Source organism: Pseudophryne corroboree, chromosome 10 (genome assembly GCF_028390025.1).
Source record: "Pseudophryne corroboree isolate aPseCor3 chromosome 10, aPseCor3.hap2, whole genome shotgun sequence".
Taxonomy (NCBI): Eukaryota; Metazoa; Chordata; class Amphibia; order Anura; family Myobatrachidae; genus Pseudophryne; species Pseudophryne corroboree.
Window position 1 is genome coordinate 250,557,440 of NC_086453.1, and position 18,886 is coordinate 250,576,325.

Here is an 18,886-nt window from a genome sequence, read left to right on the forward strand (position 1 = left end):
AGAAGGCATGACTGAGAAAACTGTAACAGGGATATAAAGTATAATAAGCAGGGTCAGCAATGATAAAAATTAGACAAGGGTATTTTTTGTTGTAAAGAGTTTGCTCCTATGGCAATTAAAGACCCATGACTGATCATGTGATGATTACAGGAACTATTGTATCCCGTGTTTGAAGGATTTGTGATTTTCTCATTATGGAAACAAACATGTTTAATTATTTATGCTGCGCATACATGTTACAATTATCTGGGCGATTTGCCTGATATTGGTGGATCACCAAGAGTAGTGTTTATGCGCATGACCGATACAAAAATGTCATTCAGTTGGACATGCCGACTCATCCAGCATGTCAGTTTGATGCAATGTTTCTTTAAGTTGCAAGCTGGCCGCATTGGATGGTGTATGCACTGCCGCAGCCAACCGGCAAAGATTTCCCTTCACGTGGGAGGAATGGAGAAATGTCTCCTCACAAAGAAAGGAACCTAGATCTCATGTGGCCATATACTGTGATATATCTCACAGTGTATGCCCATGTTATCTGATGGGTGTCAGGCTGTGTACAGTATGCTAAGCATTATCAAAGTCTCCCTGCAGTCAATAAAACATTGGCAACTAAGGAAATATTCTATCACACATCAAGATCATTGCTCTCAGACTCTCTTTCAGGAAGGGTGGGAAAGTTCACAATGTTCTGGTTCTCTTCACAAGTATCTCCAGGTCCTGTGTGCTCGGGAATAGCAGTATGAAACATATTGTCCCAGTGGAGGCTGAGGGTGGAAGTATCATTCTGTTCATTTTCTTTTAGTTCATGCATCTCCTTTGCGCTTCCCCAGGGTGTCTGCACATCGAAAGTCTTATCAAAATGGGTGTAATCAACACGGAAAGCTCCTTTCTCCAGAGTCATGCAGGGCTCAAACCGGTGACCCCACATTATTTCATCCTCTGTGTAGGAAGTCCTGGCTTGGCATCTCATACCTGCATTGAGTGAGAGATATTGATATTATGATCACATTATATGGCTTATTTAATAGCATGGTGCAAAAAGCAATTATGTGCTGTTGCCCCTAGCAACCAATATGTGACCTTATATGTAGAAAACAGCAAATAAGCTTCAGTATTACATATGGTTGCATTTTAATGCATTGTGAAACAAATGATTATTGTACATTATACTGCATGTTCCACAATTATGTGGTGTCAGAAGAAGTGGGATATAGACCTGTAAAAGAGAAGAGGTAAGTTCCTGGACAGAGCTACTCTGCACAAAAGCTGGAAGAGAAGTTTTAAAATCCCTATTTGGAGTATTGCTTCTAGGGACGACCCACAATTCCCTCTTCCTGCCAGAACTAACTACATATGATCTTTGTGTGTCCTGACTTTCCATATTTACACTGAGGTAAGCATTTATGGATTATAATACTTATTTTCTGCTCTGTATTTTTAACTGGTATATTATGGTTGAAGATATTGGACTTGCACCAATAGACAAGGAGTTTCGGACATGCATCGATGGTCGAGGAATATCAGACTTGCACCGCTGGTCGGGGAATATCAGACTTGCACCAATGGTTGAGCAGTATCGTACTTGCACCAATAATCAAGGAATATCGAACATGCACCGATGGTTGTTGTGAGAAGAACACAGAGCAATACAGGTACTAGAACAGCAATTGGAAACACTGAGGAGCACAGCTACGAACCTCACTCACAGAGCAGCGTGACTTACGATTGCTGAGAAGCAGGAAGCTTTAAGCCCCTTGGTGACACAGGATTGGCTGGGTGTGTCAGCTGACACTCAGGCTGCATGGAATTGGTTAAAAACTGGTCAGCTGAAACTAGGGATGTACAGTGGACCATTTTTCGGGTTGTGTGTTTTGGTTTTGGATCTGGATCTCCTTTGTATTTTGGATTTATATTGGTCTTGCCAAAGCCACCCTTGTGGGTTTTGGTTTTGGATCTGTATTTTTTCAATAAAATCATCAAAACAGCTAAAATAACAGAATTTGGGGGTGTTTTTGTTCCTACAGTATTATTAACCTCACTAACATTCATTTCCAGTCTATTCTGAACACCTCACAGCTCACAATATTGTTTTTAGGCCAAAAGATTGCAGTGATATAGCTGGATGACTAAGCTAATCAACAGAAGTGGGCAGCACAAACACGTGGCACATCTAGGAGTGGCACTGCAGTGGCAGACAGGATGACAGTTTTACAATCTATGCCCATAAAATGCTCCAAAGAGCACAGAATGTAAAGAAAAGAGGTGCAAGATGGAATTGTCCTTGGGCCCTCCCACCCATCCTTATGTTGTATAAACAGGACATGCACACTTTAACAAACCAATAATTTCAGCGACAGGTACTGCCACACCTCTGGCTGAAATAATTGGTTTGTTTGGACCCCCACAAAAAAAAGAAGCAATTGATCTCTCCCCGCACAAACTGCCTCTACAGAAGTAAGATGTCGTCATCATCCTCCGATTTCTCACCCCCATCAGTGTGTACATCCTCGTCTTCACAGACTATTAATTTGTTCCCACTGGAATCCACCATCATAGGTCCCTCTGTACTTTTTGGAGGTAATTGCTGGTAAAGGTCTTCCTCGTGGAATTTGTAATTCATTTTGATGAACATTATGTTTTACACATTTTGGGGAAGTTACCTCCTGACAAGGTTCCCAGCTGCGCTAAAAACTCTTTCTGAGTACACACTGGAGGGTGGGCAACTTAAGTAAAACAAAGCCAGTTTGTGCAAGAGCCTCCAAATTGCCATTTTTATCTGCCATTATTGAAACGGACTGTCGGACATGCCTATTTGGATGCTATCTCTGAAATGGTCGTCAACCATTCCTTCAATGGCGACAGCATCATATGCAATGACAGTAGACATGTCAGTAATTGTAGGCAGCTCCTTCAGTCCAGACGAGATGTCAAAACTTGTTCCTGACTGATCTGCGGGTCTCTTCGGAAAATTGAGCTTTTTCCTTGCAGCCGCAGTACTAGTAGTCACTGAGTGACGCACCAATAGAAATATATTTATTGCTTTGGATCACACACAGCTATATAGCAGTAGTATATGGCAGTACTAGTAGTCATCACTGAGTGACACACCAATAGAAATAAATTTTTTGCTTTGGATCACACACAGATATATAGCAGAAGTGTACAGCAGCCGTAGTACTAGTAGTCAGAGTGACACACAAATAGAAATATTTTTTTATGGATCAAACGCAGATATATAGCAGTAGTGTATGGCAGTACTAGTAGTTGTTACTGAGTGAGGCACCAATAGGAATATATTTTTTGCTTTGGGTCACACACAGATATATAGCAGTAGTGTATGGCAGTACTGGTAGTCGTTACTGAGTGACACACCAATAGAAATATAGTTTTTGCTCTGGATCACACACAGATATATAGCAGTAGTGTATGGCAGCTGCAGTACTAGTAGTCAGAGTGACGCACCAATAAAAATATATATTTTTGCTTTGGATCACACACAGATATATAGCAGTAGTGTACGGCAGTACTGGTAGTCGTCACTGAGTGACACACTAATAAAAATATATTTTTTTATTTGGAGCACACAGATATATAGCAGTAGTGTATGGCAGCCACAGTACTAGTAGTCAGAGTGATGCACCAATAGAAATATATTTTTTGCTTTGGATCACGCACAGATATATAGCAGTAGTGTACGGCAGTACTGGTAGTCATCACCGAGTGACACACCAATAGAATTATATTTTTTGCTTTGGATCACATGCAGATATATAGCAGTAGTGTATGGCAGCCGCTGTACTAGTAGTCAGAGTGACGCACCAATAGAAATATATATTTTACTTTGAATCACACATGGAGGATATATAGCAGTAGTGTATAGCAGTACACAGCCCCTTATAGACAGAGAACACCGGGTCTTATACACAGCCACAGTATGCTACTATGCAGAGACCTAACACAGTGAAAGCACACCCAAGCACCCAACTAAACTCCTGCAAACAACCTGCAAAACAACCCCTCTGCTCTCTCCTGCCCCACTCATCTCTCATCTTCCTCCCTTTACTCTCTCCTTGCTTGCTCCTTCCCTAACAGCACAGAAGGAACATGTCCTTACTGTGCACTCTCCAAGTCCGGAGTGAAGATGGCGCAGATCACAGGGACTATACAGAATCCAAAACCCACGAGACCTGACAGCGGGTTGATGACATTTTGCCTCGTTTTCGGATCCGAGTTAGGAGCGAAAAACCGAGCCTCACTCGGATCTGGGCTTGTATCGCCAAGTTCAGGTGGGATTGGTTCTCAAGGAACCAAATCTGCTCATCCCTAGCTGAAACTAAGGAAGATGGTGTAGTCCATGGTGCCAGGTCGGCAGGAGCATCACACACAGAGGACCCAGCCCCAACTGCTGTGACTACTGTGGCAATGCAAATAGCACGCTGTCAGATTGCCTGAGCACACGCGACCTTCACAAGCAGCCTGACAGGTAGAAAATGGGGTCTTACCTTAGCAGCATCCCCAGTGGCTGTGACATCTCAAAGACTTTACATGGGATGTTTGTTGCTCTTCAACACCTGAACCATTGTCCCAGTTTAATTTTTATCTTCGAGTGGCACATCTACATGGTAAAACCTTTAATCAACCATATTTTTATGTTCAGCCGTTCTCTCAAAATAGGTCTCACAGTAAAAAAAAAACCTTTTAGAATGAATATAGATATATATATAAAATTTATTTTTAATTTTTTTATGTTTTTCATTTTTTTTTAAACATTGCAACATGAAGGACAAACTGTAATATGTAATTGGATATACTTTTTTATTGGTAGTCTTATAAACAGTCTTATAAACAGTATACAGCTGTCCATTTTGTGCTCCCCAGCACTGCACATAACTCTCAACCTGTCTGCAGTTATATTATGCCCTCTTGTATGTTGGGTTGGGATGCTGGCGTCCGGGATCTCGGTGGTCAGCAAACCGATGCCGGGATCCAGGCCGCTAGATTGCCAGCAGGGGGTGATGGCAACGAAGCCCCTTGCGGGCTAGCTGCGCTTGCCACGTGCGGGCTCTGTAGCTTGCTGCGCTTGCCACAGGTTCTTTTCCCACTCTATGGACACCCACAAGTGGGAATAGCCCCTGTTAGCCGGGATTCCGGCTGGCGGCATTTTCAGTGGTCGGGATTTTGGCGTTGGTATCCCGACTGCCGGGATCCCGACTGCCGCCAACATAACTACATCCCTCTATGGTTTATGACTGCATATGTTATAAATAGAATCACATGATATAACTGAATAGAAAGTGCTGTACTATATACAAAGAATACAATGAAAGAGGGGCATCAGTTTTCACCATAGCTAGTGGGCATTGGCACCTCAGCCTTAGACTTAAATTATTGCTTTATTCGTTCTCTTTATAACTAGGGTCCCGCCCACAAACATATATGTACAGCAAACAGGAAATAACCACCAAAGATAATAGGAGTAAAAATATATACAGCAGTATGTCATTATGAAACATTAAAAACAGCTTGGAAATCCTTTTCTTCTCTTCCTGTTACTCGGCAGATTAACATGATTGTCTGAGAACAGGACACAATCTCCTTGTATGACAAATATCAGAGATGCTAAACTACTATATTTCACCATTGCCAACAGTGTCCTTCACTATTTGCAACTAAAAAATGCAGTTTATTGTAAGAGAGACTTAAAAAATGTAATCGACTGCATATAGGAGACACAATGGCAGAAGTGACTCAAGAAGGCATGAATAAGAAAACTGTAACATGTAACTGTATCTGGGCAATTTGCCTGATATCGGTGGACCGCCCAGATATTTGTAATGTTTATGCGCATGACCGATCCAAAAATGTCAATCAGCGGACATGCCGAATCATCCAACATGTCGGTTTGATGCGATGTTTCTTTAAGTTGCAAGCTGGCCGCATTGGATAGTGTAAGCACTGCCGCAGCCAACCGGCAAAAATTTCCCTTCACATGGGAGGAATGTGGAAACGTCTCCTCACAAGGAAAGGAACCTAGATCCCATGTGGCCATCTACTGTGATATACAGTGCCCTGCTAAAGTATTCACCCCCTTTCCATTTTTCATGTTTTGTTGCCTCACAAACTGGAATTAAAATAGATTGTTTGAAGGTTTGCATAATTTTATTCACAGAACATGGCTACAACTTTGAAGATTTTTTTTATTTTATTGTGAAGCAAACAACAAATAGGACAAAATAATAGAAAACTTCAGCTGGCATAACTATTCACCCTCCTAAAGTCAGTACTTTGTAGAGCCACCTTTTGCGGCAATTACAGCTGCAAGTCTCTATGAGCTTGCCACATCTTGCCACTGGGATTATTGTCTATTCTTCAAGGCAAAATTGCTCCAGCTCCTTCATGTTGGATGGTTTCCACTTGTGAACAGCAATCTTCAAGTCTGACCACAGATTCTCAATTGGATTGAGATCTGGGCTTTCCAACACCTTAAAATGTTTCCCCTTAAACCACTTGAGTGTTGCTTTAGCAGTATGCGGCGGGTCATTGTCCTGCTGGAAGGTGAACCTCCGTCCCAGTCTCAAATCACAGGCAGACTGAAACAGGTTTTGCTCAAGAATATCCCTGTATTTAGCATCATCTATCTTTGCCTCGTCTCAAAACAGTTTCCCAGTTCCTGCTGCTGAAAAACATCCACAGAGCATGATGCTGCCACCACCATGTTTCACTGTGGGGATGGTGTTCTTGGGGTGATGGGATGTGTTGGGTTTGCGCCAGACATAGCATTTTCCTTGGTAACCGAAAAGTTCCATTTTAGTCCCCTCTGACCAGAGCACCTTCCTCCATACACGTGCTTTCTTATTTTTAACACTAAGTAATGTCTTTTTTCTGGCCACTCTTCCATAAAGCCCAGCTCTATGGAGTGTACGGCTTATTGTGGTCACATGCGCAGATACACCTGACTCTGTTGTGAAACTCTGCAGCTCCTTCAGGGTTACCTTTAGTGTCTGTGCTGCCTCTCTGATTAATGCCCTCCTTGCCCGGTCTGTGAGTTTTGGTGGCCGGCCCTCTCTTGGCAAGTTTGTTGTGGTACCATGTTCTTTCCATTTGAAGATGATGGATTTGATGGTGCTCCGGAGGATCATCAAAGATTTGGATATTTTTTTTATAACCCAACCCTGGCTTGTACTTCTCAACAACTTTGTCCCTGACTTGTTTGGAGAGCTCCTTTGTCTTCATGATGTGATGCCTTTTGCTTAGTGGTGTTGCAGCCTCTGGGGCCTTTCAGAAAAGGTGTGTTTATACTGACAGATCATGTGACACTTAGATTGCACACAGGTGGATTTAATTTCACTAATTATATGACTTCTGAAGGTAACTGGTTGCACCAGAACTTTTGTGGGGCTTAATAGCAAAGGGGGTGAATATATATGCACATGCCAATTTTCTAATTTTTATTTATAAAAATTTATTTTTTATATAAATTTTTTCATTTCACTTCACCAACTTAGACTATTTTGTGCAGATCCATCACATAAAATTCAGATTAAAAAATAAATAAATTACAGGTTCTAATGTATCAAAATAGGTAAAAAGCCAAGGGGGGTGAATACTTTAGCCAGGCCTGTATCTCACAGTGAGGATGCATTCAATATACCAAGTGTTGGCATCCCGGCGCTCAGCATACTGGTGCTGGGATTCCGACCGATGGGATTCTGACACCTATTCTCCCACTTTGGGTGTCCGCAACACCCCTGGAGGGAGAATAAATAGCGTGGCATGCGTAGCACACCACAGTGCCCGCATCGCAACGAGCACCGCGGCCCGCAAGGGACTCTTTTGCACTCACCCTGCTGCCAGCATTCTGACGCCCAGTATCCCGTGGTCGGGATTCTTACCGCCGGTATGACGGCCGCCGGTATATCGATACCAACCCCTCACAGTGTATGCCCATGATATCTGATGGGTGTCAGGCTGTGTATGCTAAGCATTATCAAAGTCTCCCTGCAGTCAGTAAAACATTGGCAACTAAGGATATATTCTATCAAACATCAAGATCATTGCTCTCAGAATCTCTTTCAGGAAGGGTGGGAAAGTCCACAATGTCCTGGTTCTCTTCACAAGTATCTCCAGGTCCTGTGTGCTCGGGGATAGCTGTATGAAACATATTGTCCCAGTGGAGGCTGAGGGTGGAAGTATCATTCTCTTCATTTTCTTTTAGTTCATGCATCTCCTTTGCGCTTCCCCAGGGTGTCTGCACATCGAAAGTCTTATCAAAATGGGTGTAATCAACACGGAAAGCTCCTTTCTCCAGAGTCATGCAGGGCTCAAACCGGTGACCCCACAGTATTTCATCCTCTGTGTAGGACGTCTTGGCTTGACATGTCATACCTGCATTGAGTGAGAGATATTGAGGGAGATATTTTTGAAACTGTTCACATATTTTACAATATGATCACATTATATTGTTTATTTAATAGCATGGTGCAAAAAGCATTTATGTGCTCTTGCACCTAGCAACAATATGTGATCTTATATGTAGAAATCAGCAAATAAGCTTCAGTATTACATATGGTTGCATTTTTACACATTGTGAAACAAATGATTATTGTACAGTACACTGCATGTTCCACAATTACATGGTGTCAGAAGAAGTGGGATATACTGTAGACCTGTACAACAGAAGAGATAAGTTCCTGGTCAGAGCTTCTCTGCACAAAAGCTGGAAGGGAAGTTTTAAAATCCGTATTTGGAGTATTACGTCTAGACTCTAGAGACGACCCACAATTCCCTCTTCCTGCCAGAGCTAACTATATTTGACCTTTGTGTGTACTGACTTTCCATATTCACACTGAGGTAAGAATTTATGGATTATAATACTTCTTTTCTGCTCTGTATTTTTAGCTGTTATATTAGTCCAGTGGCCTCACTTCCAGAGACATTGGAGGCACTGACCACCGTACTTCCGGAAAGAAAGACAGAGGGGATTGTTGAACTAGGACAGATCTTTATCCACTCATTTCATGGTAACAATTCAGGGGCGTGCGGTGAGCTAAATAGCTCAGAAGGCACTGGCTAGAACCAGAGCCAGATTTATATGCAATTTTTGAGCCAAAGGGTACATGTGGGCATTATACACAGGTGCAGCAGTATAAACTCCTGGAAATTTGGTGAGATTTGATCAGAGATGTGCGGAAATGTTAGCCAGGTGAGGCACTGCCTCACCTACCATAGACTTTTTACTCAAGAGTTTGGCTATAAAAAGTATTAGAATAATGCAAAGAAGATATTTCTAACATATTCTTTGTATTTTTCATATACTTTATACAGTCAAAACTCTAGCACAAACGTTAGTATGACAGGAAAGGCTCTGCCTCACCTGCCTCACCACACCACACGTCACTGGGTAACATACTTGTTTATGTTGAAAAAAGATCTTTTGTCCATCGAGTACAATCTATATTTAATCTAATTTTTAGAGGTTGTAACTTTGGATTTCTTTTTCTGCTAAAAATTTGTCTAACCCTTTCTTAAACTTATCAATTGAGTCATCTAAAACAACCTTCTCCAGCAGAGAATTCCATATCTTTACCGCCCTCACTGTGAACAAACCCTTCTTTCGCTGGGTATGAAAAATCCTCTCCTGTAACCTCAGGGGGTGGCTATGTGTTCTGTGTATAGATCTCTTGAGCAACAAATCACCTGAAAATTCCCTATATTGCCCCTAATGTATTTATAAATGTTAATTATATCTCTTCTTAGTCGCCTCTTTTGTAATGTAAGCATATCTAACCTGGTTAGCCTTTCATTATAGTCCAAAGACTCTATGCCCTTAATCAATTTTGTAGCTCTTCTCTGAATCTTTTCAAGTTCCAATATGTCTTTTTTTTGTAGTGTGATGCCCAGAACTGTACAAAGTATTCCAAATGTGGCCGTACCATTGATTTATACGTACAGTGGCAGGATTACACTTTCTTCCCTTGTCTCCATCCCCCATTTTATGCATGCTAATAACCTTATTTGCCTTAGCTACTGCCCACTCACACTGGGCACTGCTACTAAGACTATTGTCAATGAGCACAACCAATCTTTCTCCATTACCAATTCCCCTACCACTTACCATTTAATTTGCAAATGTCATGTTTGTTCTTAGTCCTCTAGTGCATAACTATATATTTCTCTATATTAAACCTCATACTCCACTTTGCTGCCCAAACCTCCAATTTGATTAAGTCATTTTGTAGACAGTCAACATCTCTATTTGATTTAATTATTTTACACAGTTTAGTGTCATATGTGAAAATGCCATCTCCCAGGTAATTTATAAATATGTTAAATAGAAGTGGCTCTAATACAGACCTTTGAGGTACACCACTTAATACTTTAGCCCAGTTTGAATACTTACCATTGACTGCAACTCTCTGGGGGTAATTCCAAGTTGATCGCAGCAGGAAATTTTTTAGCAGTTGGGCAAAACCATGTGCACTGCAGGGGGGCAGATGTAACATGTGCAGAGAGAGTTAGATTTGGGTGTGGTGAGTTCAATCTGCAATCTAAATTGCAGTGTAAAAATAAAGCAGCCAGTATTTACCCTGCACAGAAACAAAATAATCCACCCAAATCTAACTCTCTCTGCACATGTTATATCTGCCTCCCCTGCAGTGCACATGGTTTTGTCCAACTGCTACAAAATTTCCTGCTGCGATCAACTTGGAATTACCCCCTCTGTTCCCTATTTTCCAACCAGTTTTTGACCCAAGTACAAATTTTGTTTCCTAAACCAAACTCTCTTAGTTTGTGTAACAACCTTACATGCGGCACAGTGTCAAAAGCTTTAGCAAAATCTAAAAATACCACATCCACTGCATTTTCCTGGTCCAAGTTCACAATCACTTCCTCATAGAAGCTAATTAAGTTTGTGTGACATGACCTATCCCTCACAAACCCATGCTGGTTCCTACCAATAATCTTGCAGGACCCTTAGTACTCCTGAATGCTATTCCTTAATACACTTGTTAATATTTTCCCCACTCTAGATATCAGACTTACAGGTCTATAGTTACCAGGATGAATTTTACTTTCCTTTTTAAATAATGGCACTACATCTGCTATTCACCAGTCCCTTGACACAGTACCAATCCAGATGTAATTGAATCACTGAAGATCAAGTACAAAGGCCTTGCTATTTCTAAGCTTGGTTCCATTAAAACCCTTGAGTGAAGTCAATTCGGGCCAGGAGATTTATTAGTATTAATTTTGCTTAGTCTCTCACAGGACTTCTTCTTCTCTCAAATGAGTATTAAATAACAGGCATTATCATTTACATTATTATATAATATTCCCACCATTTGGTCTTCTCTAGTAGAAACCTACATAAAAATTAATTTAATTCCTATGCGTTTTCCTTGTCATCAATAATCAAAATCAAATACCCAACTTACTTTTTAAGGGTCCTATATTGTGCTTTTTCAACCTTTTACCATTGATATACTTAAATAAGTTTTGGGGTTTGTTTTGCTTTCCTTTGCAATTTGCTTTTCATTATCTATTTTAGCAGTTCTGATTTCCTTTTTACATTTTTATTACATTCCTTATAGTAGAGCAATGACCCCACATTCCCATCTGACTTGAATTCTTTAAAAGCATGTCTCTTATTTTCCATTTCTACCCTTAACTTCTTGTTAAGCCATATCAGCTTATACTTAGTACCCTTGCCTTTGCTACCCATAGTATTGAACTCATGCGTATATTTGTCTTGCAACATTTTAAAACCGTTTCACATTTCGACAGTGTTCTTACCTGTAAACAATGTGTCCTAATCTATTTCCTTTAGAGCATTCTTAAGCATAGTAAAATGTGCCTTTCTAAAATTAAAAGTCTTAGTCATGCTCTTACATTGCTATTTTCGTAAACCTATTTCTAATGAGACCATATTATGATCGCTGTTATCCAGCGTCTCCCTTACCTTGATATTTGATAATACCTCCACATTATATTTTATTACTAGGTCCCATATAGTCTGCATCTGGGGGCTTGGGTTCCCTGGTTGCCTCGATAGTAGGGAGGCCATTCCCAGGCCGTTTTTGAAATCCCGGGGATCGGGATTGAAAAATGCTCAATTCCGGGATTCCAGTATTGTACTGTACTTCAATTAACCCCGATTTCAAGTTCATAATTAAAGAAAAGAAATATATATATATATATATATATATATATATATATCACAAATACAAAACAATATCCTTATCTTGTGCACAGATACAAGCAGCACTATAGGAGAGATCTCTATTGTAAAACCTCAAATACACATAGAAAGACAAAAATTCCCAAGTTGGCTATATTCATTGGATGTTAAATCTTTAAATCTTCCAAAAAATGGACCCAATAGGTGCAGACTGTAGATTGTAGAAATCTTTGGAAAGATTATTCTGGGATCCTAGAACAGATATCCCTTCACCAGAAAAATCATCCAAACACAAGTGGGTTCACTCCCTGTTGGATCCCTGGGCAATAGATATTGTGTCTCAGGGATACAAGCTGGACTTTGAGGAGATGCCCCCTCACCGACGGCCCTGCCGGCTTCCCCACACGAGAGGGAAATAGTGTTAACTGCAATTCACAAATTGTATCTTCAACAGGTGGTGGTCAAGGTTCCCCTCCTTCAACAAGGAGGGGGTTATTATTCGACCATGTTGTAGTCCCGAAACCGGACGGTTCGGTCAGACCAATATTGAATTTAAAATCCCTGAACATATTCCTGAAAAGGTTCAAGTTCAAGATGGAATCGCTAAGAGCGGTCATCGCAAGCCTGAAAGGGGGAGATTTTATGGTGTCTCTGGACATAAAGGATGCATACCTTCATGTCCCCATTTATCCACCTCATCAGGCGTACCTCAGATTTGCGGTACAGTATTGTCATTACCAATTTCAGACGTTGCCGTTTGGTCTCTCCACGGCCCCGAGAATCTTCACCAAGGTAATGGCGGAAATGATGGTGCTCCTGCGGAAGCAAGGTGTCACAATTATCCCGTACTTGGACGATCTCCTCATAAAAGCGAGATCAAGAGAGCAGTTGCTGAACAGCGTATCACTTTCTCTGGAAGTGTAACGGCAACACGGCTGGATTCTATATATATTCCAAAGTCGTAGTTGGTTCCTACGGCTCATCTGCCTTTCCTAGGCATGATTCTGGACACAGACCAGAAAAGGGTTTATCTCCCGATAGAGAGAGCTCAGGAGCTCATGACACTGGTCAGGAATCTATTAAAACCAAAACAGGTGTCAGTGCTTCACTGCACTCGAGTCCTGGGAAGGATGGTGGCATCATAAGAGGCCATTCCCTTCGGCAGGTTCCATGCGAGGACCTTCCAATGGGACTTACTGGACAAGTGGTCCGGATCACATCTTCAGAAGCATCGGTTACTCACCCTGTCCCCCAGGGCAAGGGTGTCACTCCTGTGGTGGCTGCAGAGTTCTCACCTTCTAGTGGGATGCAGATTCAGAATTCAGGACTGGGTCCTGGTGACCACGGACGCTAGCCTCCGAGGGTGGGGAGCAGTCACACAGGGAAGAAATTTCCAAGGTCTGTGGGCAAGTCAAGAGACTTGCCTTCACATCAACATCCTGGAACTAAGGGCCGTACACAACGTCCTACGTCAAGCGGAGCACTTGCTTCGCGACCAACTGGTTCTGATTCAGTCAGACATCATCACCGCAGTGGCTCAGGTGAACCGCCAAGGCGGCACAAGGAGCAGAGTGGCGATGTCAGAAGCCACCAGAATTCTTCGCTGGGCGGAGAATCACGTAAGCGCTCTGTCAGCAGTGTTCATCCCGGGAGTGGACAACTGGGAAGCAGACTTCCTCAGCAGACACGACCTCCACCCGGGAGAGTGGGGACTTCATCAGGAAGTCTTCACACAGATCACATATCGGTGGGAACTGCCACAGGTGGACATGATGGCATCCCGCCTCAACAAAAAACTACATATTGCGCCAGGTCAAGAGACCCTCAGCCAATAGCGGTAGATGCCCTGGTGACACCGTGGGTCTTCCAGTCGGTCTATGTATTTCCTCCTCTTCCTCTCATTCCCAAGGTGCTGAGGATAATAAGGAAAGGAGGAGTGAGAGCAATCCTCATTGTTCCAGATTGGCCACGAAGGACCTGGTATCCAGATCTGCAAGAAATGCTCACAGAGCACCCTTGGCTTCTTCCTCTAAGACAGGACCTGTTGCAACAGGGGCCCTGTCTGTTCCAAGTCTTACCGTGGCTGCGTTTGACGGCATGGCGGTTGAACTCCGGATCCTAGCAGAAAAGGGCATTCCGGATGAGGTCATTCCTACGCTGATAAAGGCTAGGAAGGACGTGACAGCTAAACATTATCACCATATATGGCGAAAATATGTTTCTTGGTGTGAGGCCAGGAATGCTGCTACAGAGGGATTCCAGCTGGGCAGTTTCCTTCACTTTCTACAGTCAGGAGTGAATTTGGGCCTAAAATTGGGCTCCATTAAGGTCCAGATTTTGGCCTGTCAAAGTCAGAAAAATATCACGCTGCACGTTGCCATATATGCACTTCATGCGTGTGCACGCTGCATATTTAATCAAAATAATGTATTTTATAAGTTAATATTCCCCTTAGTTCAACAGGTATCAGTGGGTATCAAGATGGCTCTTTGACATTAGAGATTCCCCAAACAATAGCTTTCATGTTGGGAGGGCTTCACATGTTCATATGCATAGTTAAGCACAGGAATAGTAATTGAAGATTAATTGTATTCCGAATAAATTACACTAAGCTTTGAGACTCAATGAAGAGGGCTAACACCTGTGTTTACGAATGGGGCTGGTTTTGTCTCCAGAAGAATGATTGCTGAGATGTGATTGTCTCAACTGAAAGTGGACATTGAGATTACCGAACAAAACCCAGAGACAGGGGTTGTTTTGTATTCGCCAAACAATAGCTTCCCACAAGACAGGAATTTGTTAGTCATCACCCAACGTTTTTGCATAACCAAGATCACATGCTCAGCTCACTGATACAGCTAGCCCACATGCTGTGAAAGACACACACTTCCTGTGGTTGACACCCCCCCACAGCTGTAATGCAGGTATGATATATCCACTGGAAATCACAGGGCACACTCACTCACACAGCTACATAGCACCCAGAAGCATGGCTGGCTCATCACCAGGACTGACCTCCTTACGAAGGCTAAGTATTGAATTCACATGGCTTAATGGCATAGAATAGTTTAAATATGTGTTTGTGGTAAAGTAGTTGTGAAATGATTGGCATAGAATAGTTAGTTTGGAGATACAAATGGCTTAAGGTTAATGATGCTTGTGCAGTTGTGTGATAGTTGGGTGTTTGGGATGATACTCTATGAAATCTGTAATGAATTGGAACAGTAGACAATCTGTAGCATAGCATCTCTGGTATACATTTATGGATGGTGATTTATAACAGATTATAGTAGTTTTACATGATACATCTTGCTGAAGGTTAGAAGTCAAAACATACTTCCTTTTGTTACTGTAGTCATGTGCTTGTAGCAATAGCAGGCTGATACTTGAGGGTACCTGGTTATTGAGATACTGTGTTGGCTTGAAATTGTGAAAGGTGATTTAGATGGTTTGGAATTGTAAAATCAGAACATATGCATTATATTGAAGCTTAGACATTTTGGAATATAGTGGAGTCTTATGTCTTCTGCTATGTGATTATGGTATAGGCTTTGTCAATTAAAGAATGCCATGTGTTTGGACTTGCAAATCTAAAATGGCTGCTAGCATTCCCTTTTAAATCATATGTTACAGACTTTGGAATCATGGGAGTTTTTCCCAAAATGGAGTCTAGCTTCTGTCCCATGCGGTATTGTAGGGACCATTGTGTTGTTGTTGCTGTGTGTGTTGTGTATATAGGGACAGCCAGCCAGGGTGAGCACAAGTTTCTCAACACAAAGGTTCTCAACATTGACTAACTGCGCAGCGATCGCTCCCACATGTGTACGTTTCTCTGCAACCATATTGTCTCATATTTTAATGTTATAAGCCATTCTCTCTCTCCTTCCCCCTTAAATGTATTTGTATCTTTATTGTATTTTATGTGTAGTGATTCGGTTAGGTATTTTATGTTATCTTGGTAGTGTATAACTTGTATTGTGTTATTCTTTTGCAATTGAACGTTCATTCATTTCCTTAAAAGGCGTTAGACCCTTAGACCGGTATTTGAGTGTTTATTATATTGCTAAGGGGTTCTCAGAGCGTCACATACGCTCATACAGCTTTTAAACTAACAAGGTTACACTGTGTTGCATTTACACCTTATCACTGCACAAGGGTTTACAGTATAAGTACATTGTTTATGGTATAGTTATAAAAGTTTAATTCTGTAAGTGTCTGCGACGCCTGTGCTCACACCCTGTGCACAGCGTCTGCTACACTAAGGGCGTACCCTTGCGGTACCTTTTGCGCCAATTGCGTACTGTGTTCTTTAACCTTTTAGCGTGTTTTATACAAGGTATAGAATAGGCATTGTCAATTGAGGGCTCCTCCGGTCTTCACATATCTGCACTAGGTAATTTTAGCAGACATTATCGGTCAGCAAAGGGCGGAAAGGTAGTATCCCTCGTTAAACCGTTTGGAGGTCGGGGATACTGCAGTGCTGACCAGATAAGCGTCTGCTTCACTTGGTAAGGAGTGCTGAGGGAATTCGGGAACTGGAAGGTAGGAACAGTACGTTATTGTCTTTGTAAATCTGGTTTTTATTTCTATTTGGTGCCAACTACACACGCAGATTGGATGGTGTCTGTTTAAATAGGTTTAAAAATGATTTTTAATCGCTCTGCATAGCGTGATAACAAAAAGGAGCTGGCATGATGATTTTCTTTGTGACAAAAGGTCTGTCCCCCATTTTGTGTAAACCTCATGGATGTGGAAGGGGGAGGAGCAGCGGCCATTTTGGGAAGGTCAATTTTTTTTCTAAAGCGGCTGATTTTCAGTTGACTCAGGAAATAATCAGCCATCCATTGTCAAAAAGAAATCATCATTTAATGAGTTTTTATTTTATTTATGCATTTATTTAATCTATATCATAGTCAATCATAAGTAATAGTGATTGGTACTTTTATGTAATATCTATATGCGTGTGCTTACATCAATGTATGTTATTAGATTAAATTTAGAATTGCATGTTCATTTGTGTAATTTTCACATCTCATTCTCCTGATTGCCACATACCATTGGTAAAGCGCTGAGACATTTGTTGTTATTAATAGTTAAAAGATAAAAAGTAATACTTAAGGGTATAATTGTAAAAGGCACGCACACAGTCTCGCCTAAGAATACAAGGGAGATTTGGGTGGTGTATAGTGAATAATTACTGTTAAAGATCATTCACATTGATAAACGTGTAGTGTGTTACTGTGGACGTACTTGGGTTGTGTACACGTGTCCTTACAAGGGCAGGGCGTACGCAACGCAAGGGTCGACGCACGGAGCGTATATTACACAACGGAGCGTACGGATACGCCCACATTAAACAAACCGCACGATAGTATTGTTTAGTAGGCGATAAGGAAGTAACGCGATAATAACACAGATCTATCTCAAATCCAAAAGTTTAAAGAAAAAAAAAAAACCTTCTCTATTGCAATTCTTCTGGGTTAGGCTAATACTGAATGAAAGGATTTCTGCGCAGAAATAAAAATTAAAGTGTACATGTGGTAAGAGAGTGTGTATATATAAGATTTCTCTTTTATTACGGAAGTGGGAACCATAGGCCAGTAGAAAGAGATACACCAGCGAGAGTGATATCGTGGGGTGGCTTGGGAGGCGTCCCTTGTTAGACTCGACACATTAATGAGCAGTAGAGTCTGCTGTACATAACAGACCAGGAGGTCAGGAGGTCACAGACCAGGAGGTCACAGACCAGGCACAGACCAGGAGGTCACAGAACAGGAGGTTCAGGTACAGCAGACTAGAAGTAGAGAGCACAACCGAAGAGGGGTTGGTGCGAGACCCATATAGGCCAAAGAAGCTCATCGCTGAAGGAATTTGCAGCAGAAATTTTCAATTCCACTGATCGTTCCGCACATAAGATTAGTTGCTTGTGTGCAGATACGATTGTACCGCATGTGATTGTGTGCATTAGCGTGTCTTGAATTCAAAAGAACGCTACTTGCACATTGTTAGCGTGATTTGTGTAATTTTTTTATTTTAAGGGAAGTAGCCTGATCACTCGGGGACATTCCAGCGACTGACACTTGCTGGGGAGGGTAAGACACTCCCACACGCCCGAGCAAGTAGACGTACGTAGGGGCCCTAGGTTGGGTACGGAACCTCTGGGAACTTCGGTCGCCGTATTGGCCAGCGTGGGCGGAGTTAAGTGGGCGGACCTCGAGGCAAAACCCCCACCGCAGCCTTACCCCGGACATTTTGGTTTTCTGTGAGGGTTGCCGGAGACCCTGATTGGAAGTCAGAGGTAGTGAAAGCAACGCCTGCAGAGATGGGGGCCACTTGTTCAGGTAAGGGGCGATCAACCCAGGTTCAGGTTGATTTGAAACCGATCAATCAGGTCGGCAAGGTCATGTGTGAGAAATCAGACCAAGATGGTCATCACACAGAAATATTATGCAATGAATGGGAAAGGATGACTGTGCATGACGGGGAAAAGTTTTCCCGGGTAGGTACTTTTAACCCAGAAGTGTTACAGAATTTAAGGAGAAGAGTGTGCCTGATTAAATCTTCAAAAAGGCGTATTAGACATTATGATGATTTAAAATTGTGGCAACAGGAAAGTGAAATGCAAAGAAATTTAACTTGCATATCTGACTCTCATCTTGGGAGGAGAGACATGGCAATGGAGAGGATTATGGTTGCAGAGAATGG

At 41.9% G+C, this 18,886-nt stretch overlaps 1 protein-coding gene across 1 annotated transcript in view; it reads right to left on the reverse strand.

Moving 5' to 3' along the window:
- Positions 1–8,041: 8,041 nt before the first annotated feature.
- The window catches only part of LOC134965280 (G protein-activated inward rectifier potassium channel 4-like), a 104,118-nt gene continuing 93,273 nt past the window's right edge, over positions 8,042–18,886 (reverse strand). Inside the window, exon 3 of the mRNA XM_063941765.1 lies at positions 8,042–8,388. Within this exon, the coding sequence (XP_063797835.1) occupies positions 8,042–8,388 (347 nt within the window). The remainder of the gene's footprint in view (positions 8,389–18,886) is intronic.